General features: G+C 42.5%; 3 protein-coding genes across 3 annotated transcripts in view; 1 reads left to right on the top strand and 2 right to left on the bottom strand.

Annotated features, from left to right (window-relative positions):
• Positions 1 to 35: 35 nt before the first annotated feature.
• On the bottom strand, positions 36 to 4,883 carry LOC141006738 (uncharacterized). The gene is made up of 5 exons (XM_073478960.1): positions 4,367 to 4,883; positions 3,932 to 4,310; positions 3,449 to 3,808; positions 847 to 1,035; positions 36 to 615 (listed from the first exon to the last, which is right to left on the bottom strand). The coding sequence occupies exons 1-5, from the start codon at positions 4,746 to 4,748 to the stop codon at positions 36 to 38; spliced, it is 1,890 nt and encodes a 629-aa protein (XP_073335061.1). The 5' UTR covers positions 4,749 to 4,883.
• Positions 4,884 to 4,986: 103 nt separating this feature from the next.
• On the bottom strand, positions 4,987 to 13,076 carry foxred1 (FAD-dependent oxidoreductase domain containing 1). Its single transcript, XM_073479339.1, has 11 exons — positions 12,790 to 13,076; positions 9,203 to 9,423; positions 8,797 to 8,907; positions 8,576 to 8,694; positions 8,399 to 8,493; positions 8,019 to 8,120; positions 7,403 to 7,479; positions 6,648 to 6,808; positions 6,105 to 6,234; positions 5,870 to 5,974; positions 4,987 to 5,591 (listed from the first exon to the last, which is right to left on the bottom strand). Exons 1-11 carry the CDS (start codon positions 12,929 to 12,931, stop codon positions 5,337 to 5,339), a joined length of 1,518 nt encoding a protein of 505 aa, XP_073335440.1. The 5' UTR covers positions 12,932 to 13,076; the 3' UTR covers positions 4,987 to 5,336.
• Positions 13,077 to 16,689: 3,613 nt separating this feature from the next.
• Positions 16,690 to 16,916, top strand: part of LOC141007196 (F-BAR and double SH3 domains protein 2-like) — a 31,637-nt gene continuing 31,410 nt past the window's right edge. The window contains exon 1 of the mRNA XM_073479547.1: positions 16,690 to 16,859. Within this exon, the coding sequence (XP_073335648.1) occupies positions 16,839 to 16,859 (21 nt within the window). The 5' untranslated portion in view covers positions 16,690 to 16,838. The remainder of the gene's footprint in view (positions 16,860 to 16,916) is intronic.

Below are 16,916 nucleotides of genomic sequence, written 5' to 3' on the forward strand. Positions count from 1 at the left end.
CTGCATGGAGGCGGAGAAGGCAGAGCTCCATCCCTTCATCCCTGCAGCAGGACTGGACTCATGATGGTGCCGTCTGAGCTGTGACCACGGAAATGTTCAGCTCCTGTGTGCAGCAGAAGGCAGATGCTGAAGGGGCTGTACTGGTGGAGGCTGTAGTGGTGGAGGCTGTACTGGTGGTGGAGGCTGTAGTGGTGGAGGCTGTAGTGGTGGAGGCTGTACTGGTGGTGGAGGCTGTAGTGGTGGAGGCTGTAGTGGTGGAGGCTGTACTGGTGGTGGAGGCTGTAGTGGTGGAGGCTGTAGTGGTGGAGGCTGTACTGGTGGTGGAGGCTGTAGTGGTGGAGGCTGTAGTGGTTGAGGCTGTAGTGGTGGAGGCTGTACTGGTGGTGGAGGCTGTAGTGGTGGAGGCTGTGGTGGTGGAGGCTGTACTGGTGGTGGAGGCTGAAGTGGTGGAGGCTGTAGTGGTGGAGGCTGTACTGGTGGTGGAGGCTGTACTGGTGGTGGAGGCTGTAGTGGTGGAGGCTGTACTGGTGGTGGAGGCTGAAGTGGTGGAGGCTGTAGTGGTGGAGGCTGTACTGGTGGTGGAGGCTGTACTGGTGGAGGCTGTGGTGGTGGAGGCTGTAGTGGTGGAGGCTGTACTGGTGGTGGAGGCTGTAGTGGTGGTGGAGGCTGTGGTGGTGGAGGCTGTACTGGTGGTGGAGGCTGAAGTGGTGGAGGCTGTAGTGGTGGAGGCTGTACTGGTGGTGGAGGCTGTACTAGTGGTGGAGGCTGTGGTGGTGGAGGCTGTAGTGGTGGAGGCTGTGGTGGTGGAGGCTGTAGTGGTGGAGGCTGTAGTGGTAGAGGCTGTACTGGTGGTGGAGGCTGTACTGGTGGTGGAGGCTGTAGTGGTGGAGGCTGAAGTGGTGGAGGCTGTAGTGGTGGAGGCTGTACTGGTGGTGGAGGCTGAAGTGGTGGAGGCTGTAGTGGTGGTGGAGGCTGTAGTGGTAGAGGCTGTGGTGGTGGAGGCTGTACTGGTGGTAGAGGCTGTAGTGGTGGAGGCTGTAGTGGTGGTGGAGGCTGTAGTGGTAGAGGCTGCTGCTTCATGCTGTTTTTGTTTTCAGCCGGAGAACTTTTGGATTTGAGGCGTCACAAAGACTTGTGGTCCCCTCCCCCCCTAACCTGCAGGCTGCCTCACATTAGCATCAGAATGATGAGCTGCTCAGGACCACTGTCAGTAACTAAGTAACTGTAACTTAAAGTAACTATCTGTCTCCAGGCTGCTCAGGACCACTGTCAGTAACTAAGTAACTGTAACTTAAAGTAACTATCTGTCTCCAGGCTGCTCAGGACCACTGTCAGTAACTAAGTAACTGTAACTTAGCCCTGTGTTACTGCCGAGGTGCCCTTGAGCAAGGCACCGAAACCGCCTGACATTGCAGCCCACTGCTCCTAGTTTGCAGTGTGTGTACTTACAATGTGTGGGTCAAATGCAGTTTGCATGTAAAGATAACTGACAAAATAAAGATTCTATTCTATGTTGCTAATGTGGCTCCTCCCAGTCTGTCTGGACTGTGTGTGTGTGTGTGTGTGTGTGTGTGTTAGGTTCTTGTGGTGACTTCATGGTTGAAGTGAAGCTACAGGAGACACGGTGAGCGGTGCTGACTCAGGCCTGTGTGAGCTGACCAATCACAGGAGGGGGCCTTAAAGAGACAGGCACATGTGAAGCTGTTTTATTATGAACCTGAAAATGATCATCGCGTCTTCTTTAAAGGAAAAGTTCAACATTTTGTGAAATAAGCTCATTGAATTTTTCTGAGTGTTGAAGTTGCGTCTGTTCACTCTGGGAGAGTTTTTTCATTCTGGATATTTAGATGAGAAAATCAGAACCACTCTCATGTCTGTAAATATGTAGCTGTTGCCAACAGCATCTCAGCTTAGCTTAGCTGATGTTTAACTTGTCACGAGTGTGAGTGGATTTAAGTGTCATTTCAACAGAAACATTATTTAGCATATTAGCTTTCACTCACTTTGATTTTTGTGTCTTTTAAATGTTTGACTTGAATATTTGAGTCATCATCAGAGTGATCAGAATCTTTAACACCGAACTTCTACTTTCACATGAACCTCAGACATGAAAAACAACGTGTGAGGTTCATAAAACAAATCAAATAAACCTCGAGTTACTCAGTTAAAAGTACATTTACTCGAGTACTTGAGTACAGTTCACAGTGCAGTTCAGAGTACTCGAGTACAGTTCAGACCAACAGACGTCTTTAATATTCATGCAGCTCATTAATCACAGTATGAATCAGCTGTTTTTATTAAGAACATGATATGAGTATTTTTACTGTGATTATTATTAATGATGGTCCAGTTACAGACGTCATCTACAGTGAAAACATGTTTAATTTAATCTCTTCACTTAAATACATTTAGTTTGGACTGAAACATGTTGATGCTTCATCTAAAAATATGAAAAACACAAATGGCTGCTGAACAACCAACAACTGAAAACAACTGAAAACAACTGAAAACACCTGAAACAACTGAAACACCTGAAAACACCTGAAACAACTGAAAACAACTGAAACAACTGAAAACACCTGAAACAACTGAAACACCTGAAAACACCTGAAACAACTTAAAACAACTGAAAACACCTGAAACACCTGAAACACCTGAAACAACTGAAACACCTTAAACAACTGAAAACACCTGAAACATCTGAAAACAACTGAAACACCTGAAAACACCTGAAACAACTGAAAACAACTGAAAACACCTGAAACACCTGAAAACACCTGAAACAACTGAAACAACTGAAAACAACTGAAACACCTGAAAACAACTGAAACACCTGGAAACAACTGAAACACCTGAAACACCTGAAACACCTGAAAACAACTGAAAACACCTGAAACACCTGAAAACACCTGAAACAACTGAAAACAACTGAAACCACCTGAAAACAACTGAAAACACCTGAAACACCTGAAACAACTGAAAACAACTGAAACCACCTGAAAACAACTGAAAACACCTGAAACACCTGAAAACACCTGAAACACCTGAAAACACCTGAAACAACTGAAAACACCTGAAACACCTGAAACAACTGAAACACCTGAAACAACTGAAAACACCTGAAACACCTGAAAACAACTGAAACACCTGAAAACAACTGAAACACCTGGAAACAACTGAAACACCTGAAACAACTGAAACACCTGAAAACAACTGAAACACCTGGAAACAACTGAAACACCTGGAAACAACTGAAACACCTGAAACACCTGGAAACAACTGAAAACAACTGAAACAACTGAAACACCTGAAAACAACTGAAACAACTGAAAACAACTGAAACACCTGAAAACAACTGAAACACCTGGAAACAACTGAAACACCTGAAACAACTGAAACACCTGAAACACCTGAAAACAACTGAAACACCTGGAAACAACTGAAACACCTGGAAACAACTGAAACACCTGAAACACCTGGAAACAACTGAAAACACCTGAAACAACTGAAACAACTGAAAATACCTGAAACAACTGAAACACCTGAAAACAACTGAAACAACTGAAAACAACTGAAACACCTGGAAACAACTGAAAACAACTGAAACACCTGAAAACACCTGAAACAACTGAAACACCTGAAAACAACTGAAACACCTGAAAACACCTGAAACAACGAAACCAACTGAAAACACCTGAAACAACTGAAAACAACTGGAAGCAACTGAAACACCTGGAAACAACTGAAAGAACTGACACACCTGAAAACACCTGAAACAACTGAAACACCTGGAAACAACTGAAAACACCTGAAACAACTGAAAACACCTGGAAACAACTGAAAGAACTAGAAACACCTGAAACAACTGAAAACAACTGGAAGCAACTGGAAACAACTGAAACACCCGAAACAACTGAAACAACTGAAACACCTGAAACAACTGAAACACCTGGAAACAACTGAAAACACCTGAAACAACTGAAACACCTGGAAACAACTGAAAGAACTGGAAACACCTGAAACAACTGAAAACACCTGAAACACCTGAAACAACTGAAACAACTGAAAACAGCTGAAAACAACTGAAACACCTGAAACAACTGAAACAACTGAAGACAGCTGAAAACAACTGAAACACCTGAAACAACTGGAAGCAACTGGAAACAAATGGCTGCTGAACAACCAACAACTGAAACAACTGAAAACAGCTGAAAACAACTGAAACAACTGAAAACACCTGAAACAACGAAAACAACTGAAACACCTGAAACAACTGAAAACACCTGAAACAACGAAAACAACTGAAACACCTGAAACAACTGAAAACACCTGAAACAACTGAAACACCTGAAAACAACTGAAACACCTGAAACAACTGGAAGCAACTGGAAACAAATGGCTGCTGAACAACCAACAACTGAAACACCTGAAACAACTGAAAACACCTGAAACAACGAAAACAACTGAAACACCTGAAACAACTGAAAACACCTGAAACAACTGAAAACAACTTGAAGCAACTGAAACACCTGGAAACAACTGAAAGAACTGGAAACAACTGAAAGAACTGAAAACAACTGAAAGAACTGGAAACAACTGAAACACCTGGAAACAACTGAAAACACCTGGAAACAACTGAAAACACCTGAAACAACAAACAACGTATAAGGTGAAATATCTCGAAACCAAACTGAGCTCCTGTTGTCGATCACACGTCGATCAAATGCCGATAAAATGTCAAACGGCATTCACACGTCAATCACACGTCGTTCACACGTCAATCACGCGCCATTCACGCATCGCTCGCGCGCCGTTTACACGACGATCACGCGTCGATCACACGCCGTTTACAAGCCGATCATGCGTTGCTGACACATCATTCAACAATGTATGAACAACAACAAAATACATTTACTCAAGTACTGTACTTAAGTATTTTTGTGAGGTAGTAACTGGTGACATTTTTACACATTAACAATCAGCTGATAAATGATGAGGCATTGATAATATTGATGAATCTATCAGCAGTGTGAAGATTTACTTCATCATCGTGATCAAACAGATTCATTCAGTCAGGACAACTATAGGAGTATAGTTACTATCAGTGAGTAACAATCTTATCACAGGAAGAATAATTGTCATTAATATCAAAATAAGAGTTGTGATAACGTGGCAACAGTGTGAATTAGACGAGTCCAGGTTCTGCTTCCTCTGGACGATGTTCCTCTCCATCATGGCCTTCTGGTCAGGACCGAGCAGCTGTTTGGTCCAGATGTGGACCAGTCGGTCTGGACTTTGAGACGTCGTGCTACATGCGATGTTCTCGATGTTCGGTTCTATACGATGTTCCTCTCCATCATGGGTTCCTGCGTCAGGATGCGTCTGAAGCCGAGTCCGCTCAGGTCCAGAGTTTGAAAGTTCCCGTCCAGGATGAGTTCTGCAACAGCTCGACCCACAGCAGGGGAGTGCTGCAGGCCATGACCACTGAACCCAGTCGCAAAGTACATGTTATTGATCAGAGGGTGGATACCGATGATCCCGTTCTGATCAAATGTGTTGTAGTCATAGTAACCAGCCCAGGCACTCGTCACCTGAGGGAGGAAGGCAGAACATCAACATTAATCTGATCATTAGTACTGAGACTTATTCTCACTGAAGGGCCAATGTGTAGGACTCAGTGCCATCTAGTGGTGAAGCCGTTCAACTACAACTTTTATCTGAAAACCATCAGCTGTGTGTGGTCCTGCTCAAGGTCCTGACACTCTGCTGTATTAATGAAGTGGACCAACACTTGTTAAATAATAACCAGTCAGAAAACAAAGAAAACCTTGTTACTGATCAATCATAGATCAATATATCTTATCTGTACCTTCAGTTCCTCAAAGGCTGGAACTCGATGAGCCAAACTGGGCCAAACTTTGTCCTCAAAGAACTGATGGTCCACGTCCAGGTTCCTGGTGTTGGGCTCCTCTGACTGAACCGACCCACAGGGAAGAAATACATCAACCTTTTATAATAATTGATAAAAATATTGATAAAACTCCATAAACTCTTGATTGTGATTGATTGAAGTATTGATGAAGCCGCCTCAGAGTGTGTCAGACCTCCTCTGGTGACCTCCCGGTGATGAAGTTTCCTCCTAACCCTTCTCGTCTGAAGTAAACTCCAGAATAATCAATGAGGAAGGGCGTGTCCAGACCTGGACCGTCAGGACAGTGGACCACATACACATACCTGAAACATGACACACTGTATGACACACTGTACACACACCTGATTCACACACAGGTACGATCATTTCCACGTCAGAGTGACGTTCTAATATAATTCTGCTTCAGTCGAACCCGAGGTCAGAACTGACCCGAGTCCTGTTTATTGATGAGCCTTCTGATCTGTTCTTGTATCATCAGTGTGTGTTTGAGTGTGTTCACGTCCTCACTGGGAGACCAGTGAAACCACTCACAGCCCAGTTTAACCAGTATGTTTCAAAATGGCCACATAAGAAGTAAAGCCCTTCAAATTAAAGCAGTCGACACCGTTAACTGTCAGAACATTAACGAAGTGACCTGTAGGAGGCGCTGCAGCTCTCTAAAGGAAACGGCTCCTCAGTCGTTCATGTAAAAGAAAAACAACTTCAGTTAATGGACCTTTTTCGAGGCTCAACAGGAAGTGGAAGTCCAGCGATGGTGTTCTCGGGACCGAAGCCGATTCCCAACATGTCCACCAGTTTACCAGAAAACGCTCCGGCAGCGTTCACCACGATCGCACACTCAACGGGCTGATACTCCAGACTGTTAGGCATCTGTACCTGATCAATACATCAATATACAACAACACATACAAATCCAATCATATACATCAATATACTGTTACTACAGGTACTTTACTGAAGTACAACTACTAGTACTACAGGGTAAAAATACTCAAGTTGAAGTCCTGCATTCAAACCCTTCTTGAGTAAAAATACAAAGTACTGACATACTTAAAGTAACAGAGTAACAGTAATCAGAGTATTGTTGGTTGATGTCGAGCTGATTTGATTTACAGAAGTTTAGTTTATTTCAGATTAAAGATTTATTGTTTATGATTCTATTCAATGACCTGTTTATAAATAATAACTGTTATTTATGTTTACACAAATCAAAACAAACGATCAATCCAGACAAAGAAATTAAATAACCTGACGACCACACAAACACGATAAATAGAAATTAACTAAATTATAATAAAATCATCACACTGTTTCATATTAAAATCTTTGTGTAACTCAAGTAATCTGATACTTGTAGTGAAGTAGAAATACTTCCTTCTGACATGTAGTGGAGTAAAAATAAAAAGCAGCATTAAAGGGAAATACTTCAGTACAGTACTAAGAGTAAACGTACTCAGTTACTTTACTTACTTTGACAGATTGTATTCTCCTGACAGGAAGATGTTCACCGTCTGCCGTCGTCACCACGTTAATCGAGTGTTTAAAATCTGTGGAGGAAATATTGATATCAGCCAATCAGAACTGATCAATAATTAATATTTATTTACACATTCACAACTGATCAATAATTGATATCCACGCTCCATGGTAGCAGAGTGTGTAAACCTGTTTGATGTTTTAACAGCATGTCAAGTAAAAACTAAACCAAACTACATTTAAAAAACACCCGTTTTAAGTGAAAGAAAAGTTCAGTTTTATAATTCTGACTTAAAACACTGTTAAATTCAGGAGGTCAGTTAACAGACCCAAGTCCTGTTTATTGATGAGCCTTCTGATCGGTTCTTGTATCATTAGACCTAACCCTAACCTTTAACAGAACAAACTCCAACAACATGTAAATATTATAAAACTGACTGATCACCATGTTTTAGTCACTTTACAGATTTACATTTTTACACACGAAACACATGAAGAGTTTATAAAACCTGATGTTGACTGTGTGTGTTAGAGGAGTGTGAAGCTCTCCAGTGAAATAAGTCACATTTTAACAGAAAGCTCCATCATGAGGTCAGAGGTCAGAACCAACCTGTGACCTCTCCACAGCACTGAAACACTCCCATAGAGACTGCTTTCCTCCTGAAGGCGTTCAGCAGAGTCCAGGGGTCGAACCAGCCCTCGTTCTCCAAACCTGAGACATTAAACAGTTATTGCTGTTAGTTAAATGTTCATATATCACATTTAAATGAATCAATACATTTAAACATCAACAGCAGCGTTCAGCCGAGTCCGACAGCCCTCGTTCTCCAAACCTGAGACACTGAACAGTTACTGTTGTTTCTACATTAAAACTTGAGATAATTACTGTTAATAAGTTAAATAGTAAACATTCCTACACAGAAACACGAGAACATATTATCAGTCTGATTGATTATATAGAAGTAGTGATTGATTATGACGTGCACTGACCGTATGAAGCGAGCACCACGCCGTCTGTATTGATCCATGGAAACTTGTCCTTCAGTTGAGTCGCAGACAGAAGACACACTTTGGCTCCCGCACTCCTGCAGGACAATGAATCAATCAATCAATGACTGATCAATAACTGGACAGGAAGTGATTATCAGCTGTAGTGATGACTGACACCTCTGGATGCTGTAGTTCTCCTCCATGATGTGAGCCACCTGCTCACTGGCCAAGAACAGGTAACCCGACTGGTTGAACTGGAGGTCGATCGGGTCCTCGTTCAGCACGCCCAGGTGGTCCTGACACACAGGTAATCATTCACAGTTAATCAATGACAGCACGCCCAGGTGGCCCTGACAGGAAACACACAGGTGATCATAACATGGCTCAGCAGGACGTACATTGATGTTCCTCATGAAATCTGCAGAGGCCAGAGACAGGTGGATGTTCTCAGGTAGAGAGAACTGCTGTCTGATCCCTCCAGCTGATAACACAGTGGAGGCCTGGGAGTACTGCACATGCACACGCATGCATGCAACACACACACACACACACACACACACACACACACACACACACACACGCGCACACACACACGAGGTTAATACAGAGTTGTGTAGAGCCAGTGAACATGTAACAGTTTATTATTATCACTGAGCTGCTGTGAACGTGAGCGACTCACTGACACTTGTTCTTCTACAGTCCTGCATATACATGCTTTATCCAACCATATATTTAATATATATATAAAAATACATATATTTATATATAGACACACACACACAGAATGTTCTATTCGGTCCTCACCGTTTGGTCCTTCTCCACCACCACCACTCTGACGGCCCCTCGGACCCTCTCCTTCTGCTTCAGCCAGTAGGCGATGGACCAGCCCACCACCCCGCCTCCCACGATCACGATGTCCGCCCTCTCCGGTGGGAGGTTCGGGTTGACCTCCAGGGGGCTCCAGCTGCTCCCCGGCAGAGCGTCCGCAGCCTTCTGCCTCATAGCTGCCAGCTGGGCTTCCAGATCTCATTCACAAAAACACAAACTTTACTCCTCTTCATCATTATTCGGCAGATATTCACCTACCACCAACAACTCCAGATATTTTTTGAAACTTTAGATACAAATCTACAATTCAGCACATAATAACTCACATATTTGAAAATATTTATACAGCTGACCTCCATCTCAGTGGGCTAGCTTTAAATACCACTGTAAAAGTTTACATTTTACACAAACATTATGAGCGGGCCGAACGGTAAACAGTCCTCATAACCCTGACCCTCATGACCCTAACCCTGATAAACCTGACCCTCATGACCCTAACCCTGATAAACCTGACCCTCATGACCCTAACCCTGATAAACCTAACCCTCATGACCCTAACCCTGATAAACCTAACCCTAACCCTGACCCTCATGACCCTAACCCTGATAAACCTAACCCTCATGACCCTAACCCTGATAAACCTGACCCTCATGACCCTAACCCTCATGACCCTAACCCTGATAAACCTGACCCTCATGACCCTAACCCTGATAAACCTGACCCTCATGACCCTAACCCTGATAAACCTAACCCTCATGACCCTAACCCTGATAAACCTAACCCTCATGACCCTAACCCTGATAAACCTAACCCTCATGACCCTAACCCTGATAAACCTAACCCTGATAAACCTGACCCTCATGACCCTAACCCTGATAAACCTAACCCTCATGACCCTAACCCTGATAAACCTAACCCTCATGACCCTAACCCTGATAAACCTAACCCTGATAAACCTAACCCTCATGACCCTAACCCTGATAAACCTAACCCTCATGACCCTAACCCTGATAAACCTAACCCTGATAAACCTAACCCTCATGACCCTAACCCTGATAAACCTGACCCTCATGACCCTAACCCTGATAAACCTAACCCTGATAAACCTGACCCTCATGACCCTAACCCTGATAAACCTGACCCTCATGACCCTAACCCTGATAAACCTAACCCTGATAAACCTGACCCTAACCCTGATAAACCTGACCCTCATGACCCTAACCCTGATAAACCTAACCCTCATGACCCTAACCCTGATAAACCTAACCCTCATGACCCTAACCCTGATAAACCTAACCCTCATGACCCTAACCCTGATAAACCTAACCCTGATAAACCTGACCCTCATGACCCTAACCCTGATAAACCTAACCCTCATGACCCTAACCCTGATAAACCTAACCCTCATGACCCTAACCCTGATAAACCTAACCCTGATAAACCTAACCCTCATGACCCTAACCCTGATAAACCTAACCCTCATGACCCTAACCCTCATGACCCTAACCCTGATAAACCTGACCCTCATGACCCTAACCCTCATGACCCTAACCCTGATAAACCTGACCCTCATGACCCTAACCCTGATAAACCTAACCCTCATGACCCTAACCCTGATAAACCTAACCCTCATGACCCTAACCCTGATAAACCTAACCCTCATGACCCTAACCCTGATAAACCTAACCCTGATAAACCTGACCCTCATGACCCTAACCCTGATAAACCTAACCCTCATGACCCTAACCCTGATAAACCTGACCCTCATGACCCTAGCCCTGATAAACCTAACCCTCATGACCCTAACCCTCATGACCCTAACCCTGATAAACCTGACCCTCATGACCCTAACCCTGATAAACCTAACCCTCATGACCCTAACCCTGATAAACCTGACCCTCATGACCCTAACCCTGATAAACCTAACCCTCATGACCCTAACCCTGATAAACCTGACCCTCATGACCCTAACCCTGATAAACCTGACCCTCATGACCCTAACCCTGATAAACCTGACCCTCATGACCCTAACCCTGATAAACCTGACCCTGATAAACCTGACCCTCATGACCCTAACCCTGATAAACCTAACCCTCATGACCCTAACCCTGATAAACCTAACCCTGATAAACCTGACCCTCATGACCCTAACCCTGATAAACCTGACCCTCATGACCCTAACCCTGATAAACCTAACCCTGATAAACCTGACCCTCATGACCCTAACCCTGATAAACCTGACCCTCATGACCCTAACCCTGATAAACCTAACCCTCATGACCCTAACCCTGATAAACCTAACCCTCATGACCCTAACCCTGATAAACCTGACCCTCATGACCCTAACCCTGATAAACCTGACCCTGATAAACCTAACCCTGATAAACCTGACCCTCATGACCCTAACCCTGATAAACCTAACCCTGATAAACCTGACCCTCATGACCCTAACCCTGATAAACCTGACCCTCATGACCCTAACCCTGATAAACCTAACCCTGATAAACCTGACCCTCATGACCCTAACCCTGATAAACCTGACCCTCATGACCCTAACCCTGATAAACCTAACCCTCATGACCCTAACCCTGATAAACCTGACCCTCATGACCCTAACCCTGATAAACCTGACCCTCATGACCCTAACCCTGATAAACCTGACCCTGATAAACCTGACCCTCATGACCCTAACCCTGATAAACCTAACCCTCATGACCCTAACCCTCATGACCCTAACCCTGATAAACCTGACCCTCATGACCCTAACCCTGATAAACCTAACCCTCATGACCCTAACCCTGATAAACCTGACCCTCATGACCCTAACCCTGATAAACCTGACCCTCATGACCCTAACCCTCATGACCCTAACCCTGATAAACCTAACCCTGATAAACCTGACCCTGATAAACCTGACCCTCATGACCCTAACCCTGATAAACCTAACCCTGATAAACCTAACCCTCATGACCCTAACCCTGATAAACCTGACCCTCATGACCCTAACCCTGATAAACCTGACCCTCATGACCCTAACCCTCATGACCCTAACCCTGATAAACCTAACCCTGATAAACCTAACCCTGATAAACCTGACCCTCATGACCCTAACCCTGATAAACCTAACCCTGATAAACCTAACCCTCATGACCCTAACCCTCATGACCCTAACCCTGATAAACCTAACCCTGATAAACCTGACCCTCATGACCCTAACCCTGATAAACCTGACCCTGATAAACCTAACCCTGATAAACCTAACCCTGATAAACCTAACCCTCATGACCCTAACCCTGATAAACCTGACCCTCATGACCCTAACCCTGATAAACCTAACCCTGATAAACCTGACCCTCATGACCCTAACCCTGATAAACCTGACCCTCATGACCCTAACCCACTCTAACCTTAATGGTAAACTGTCCTCATAACCCTAACATACCCCTCACCCGCTCATCAGACACTTTCATCAGACATTTGAGTCTCATACATGAGGCTGTCATTAAATCATTAACTCGTTCATGGAGCTGTGGACGTGAAGCTCGTTAGCACTGAGTCCCCACCTTTGAAGAAGTCTCCCCGCAGAGCTGAGCCTGAACTCAGGCTTTGATTTAACGGCCATGTATGAGGTCGAGTCTCCCGCCTGGACGTCAATAAAGCTCGAGCTGTGCGCACCTTCACGTGCAGCCTGCGCCACGTAGACATCCTGTACAACCACTACGTGAGAATTAACTAGCGTTAACTAGCGTTAGCTACCGTGAACTAGCGTTAGCTACCGTGAACTAGCGTTAGGCTGTCGCCCTGCACAGTGAACAGCAGCAGTGTGACCAGCCTGGCATGTCTCCTGTTGGAACGCGGCCACAGCTCGACCTGTAACATGATGACACTTCCGTCAAGTTAAACAACAAAGTGCCGCGGGGAAACACCGGGTCTGGTTCCTTCAAAATAAAAGCACGCACTGTGATATGGCTCCACCGTGTGGCACTTAATGAACATGTTGTTCCTCTCGTGTATGAACAGTGTGAACAGGTAATAGGAGAATTCAACAGTCGTATTTCAGTGAAAGTAAAGATATGGTGATAAAATATTACTCCGGTGAAAGTCACCAATATGAATAGTACTCGAGTAAAATTATTAAAGTACCTGATATTAAATGTACTTAAGTATCAAAAGTAGTAGTTAAAGTAACTGATCCATATATTTACATGTATGTATGTATACTGTGAGTCAGCTGATTATCACAATCACTGTTTTAATCTGAGTGATGACAAAATCAATTAATTTAAAAATGTGCTACTTTGGCTCTGATGCATCATGTAATCTGTAAAGTAACTAGTAACTAAAGTTATCAAATAAATGTAATGGAGCAAAAAGTAGAATATTTTTCTCTTAAATGTGGTGCAATGGAAGTATAAAGTAGCAGAAAATTGAAATACTCAAGCACAGTACAAGTAAATGTACTGAGTTACATTATCTGACTGTGTGAACTGTGATTGTGTGTCTGTTGCCATTAAACTGCGCATTCTTACAGCTGAGGACACACACACTGTGTTTCAGCTGGTGTTTGCTGATTCTGGCTGTCGTCGTAAGAAATCTTTTTATTTTGAAAAGTGCTCAGGAAGAGTAATTAACTTCCTGTAAACTTGATACGATGGACGAAAGAGGCAGTGGCTCGTCATATGACCTCAGAGAACCAATCAGAGGACAGAAAACCCAACTCTTTTAAAAGGTCAAACGTGTTAAAACACATTGTGACTTTATGTCATCATGTTGTGATGTGACTGCAGTTTGTCACAAAATGAACTTTTATTAAACTTCTGTAAACACATGAACCCAAACACAGACACAAAGTCAGAGCCAGTGACCTCCTGCACTATAATATAATATAAGGAATATAATATAATATAAGGAATATAATATAATATAAGGAATATCATATAAGGAATATCATATAGTATAAGGAATATCATATAAGGAATATAATATAATATAAGGAATATCATATAGTATAAGGAATATCATATAAGGAATATCATATAATATAAGGAATATAATATAATATAAGGAATATCATATAAGGAATATAATATAATTTAAGGAATATCATATAAGGAATATAATATAATTTAAGGAATATCATATAAGGAATATAGTATATTATAAGGAATATAATATAAGGAATATATTATGATGTAAGGAACATATTAGAGCAATAGCTCAGTCCGGAGGGACTTGGCTTGAGGACTCCAAGGTGGCCAAAAAAGTATTATGTGGACTAGTAGGGGAGAATGCTAGTTCACATCCTGGGCATGGCCAGTGTGTAATGTGAGTGAAAAGAAGAATTTCCCTTGCGGGATTACAATTAAATTATAAGGAATATAACTGTTGATGTATCTGTTGAATGTTTTCAGTTCTGTGATGAGAACATGAAGTGATCAGTTTTCAATAATAAGGTCTGAGCCTGTTTTTAACTGAGTCCGTGTCCTCTAGCACTCATTTTAATATTTCACACACACTCACAGATGTCTTTGTTTCCTTCATTTGACTTTGTGATTATCAGGTTTCATTCAAATGTGTTTCTTCCTCTACAGCTGCTCATGAAGTGAAACTGTCCTCTGTTACTGTACGTCCTCTATCAGGGCCTCAATCCATCAAAGACAATAATATCAACCAGACCAGAGGGGATTTCTGCGGCCCCACTGCATCTGTCCACACACACACACACACGCACGCACACACGCACGCGCGCTGATTTATGACTAAAAACAGGTTTTTACACGTTAACTGTTGTTTAACAGGAGATCGTTTAGTTTGAAGTAGTTTGATGAATGATGGTGATGAAGATGATGGTGATGAAGATGTCTGGTCTGTTTTAAACAACATCAGTTTATGATTATCAGACTAATAACGAGCTGACAGCTGATATAATTAATATAAGGAATATAATATAATATAAAGAATATAATATAAAGAATATAATATAAGGACTATAATGTAATATAAGAAATATAATGTAAGGAATATAATATAATATAATATAATATAATATAAAGAATATAAGGAATATAATGTAATATAAGAAATATAATGTAATATAAAGAATATAATGTAAGGAATATAATGATCCTGATGTGCAGATGGCAGCCTCTGCCATCAGAAAGCCTGTGATGAGCTGGCGACTCGTCCAGGGGAGTACCCTGGCCTTCGCCCATAGAGTAACTGGGATTGGCTCCAGCAACCCCCGCAAGAGGGGGGTAACATCCCCGCGACCCTCACGGAAAAGCGGCAGATAATGAGATGAGATGAGACATTTTAAAATAAAATGTAAAACAAACAAACAAACAAGACACCAGCTGATCAGTTAGCTGTTGGGCTCCTGATGGCCGCCTGTTCTTCCCAGAATGCACTGCCGTAAAAATTTACAGTGTTTTAATTTAACACATTAATTTATATGAAACATAAAAACGTGAAGATCTTCACACTTAATTTTCATTTCAGGACCTCCTAAAAGGAACAACATGACATAATATGTAATATAATGCACAGAAGAGAATCACAGCAACATAAATAAACATCAATGGTGATGATTGATCCATAGAGGATCAATCATCACCATTGATCTGAGTGTGTAGACAGGAAATGTCCACTAGAGGGCGACCTGTCAGAGTTAATAATGTGAAGATCAATAAGGTCTCTCATTAGCATTAATACAGCACAAACACTAATTAATTTATCTCAGATAATTTCATTTTAATTAACAAACGAAGGAATTCAAATAATGACGTTCCTGTGTCTCTACGTGATCCTGATGAGATCAATACATTGTCTTCATAAATACTTACCTCCACCTAGAACAGATTACACTTAGATTACTTTATTATCTCTTATTTCTGCTTTCACCACTGATGAATATTTATTATAGGCTCATTGTAACCGACTCTTCACAGTACACATGATAACAACAGAATATACATTAATTTGATGCATATAAATATACATTTATTAGCTGCTGTCATTGCAGTTTAATGTCTCTGTGTAATTAATGACCGAGCTTGAAAGAGTAAAACAAATCGTTAATTTATCTCGTGGATTTAAAGACACTGAAAGAATAAGTGCCCTTTACTAATATCAGACATTAAGATGGATCATTGCGTTTGACATTATAGACTACTGCCTCATCAATAAACTGTGATGTCACCAGACAATCAAAATATCTATCAACTATTATCAATAATCTTTGTGTTTAACATCATGATTTTCTTTCTTTACATTCTGGTGTTTGTTCTTTAAAAAACTTTAAACATTCAAAGCAGTTTTGACGGATGGTCCGCTGTTATTTTGAAGACTGTTTACGGAAGTAGTATTGTGTTTTATTTTGAAAAGGTGTCCGGAAGTGTGTAGTTTGACGGTGTGTAGTTTGACTCGTGTGTTTTGTGTTCCCTGGGGCCACAGTGTTTTCTACGGGACCCTACTTACTCTTTAGCGGACTCATTATGGCCGCCTGAGCCGGACTCGGACATCTTGGTTCTGTCAGCATTTGGTCCGAACATCTTGTCAAACTTTCCCACAGAAACTTTCGTCTTCTCGTCAGTTTGTATGTCCAGAAACCAGGATGCAGCCCCCGCCGAGAAAGGTGAGTGTTGCCGCTGTAGCTTGTGAAGCTAACGCGACCTGCCGCCGCGCCGCCGCG

The sequence above is a fragment of the Pagrus major genome, chromosome 13 (genome assembly GCF_040436345.1).
Source record: "Pagrus major chromosome 13, Pma_NU_1.0".
Taxonomy (NCBI): Eukaryota; Metazoa; Chordata; class Actinopteri; order Spariformes; family Sparidae; genus Pagrus; species Pagrus major.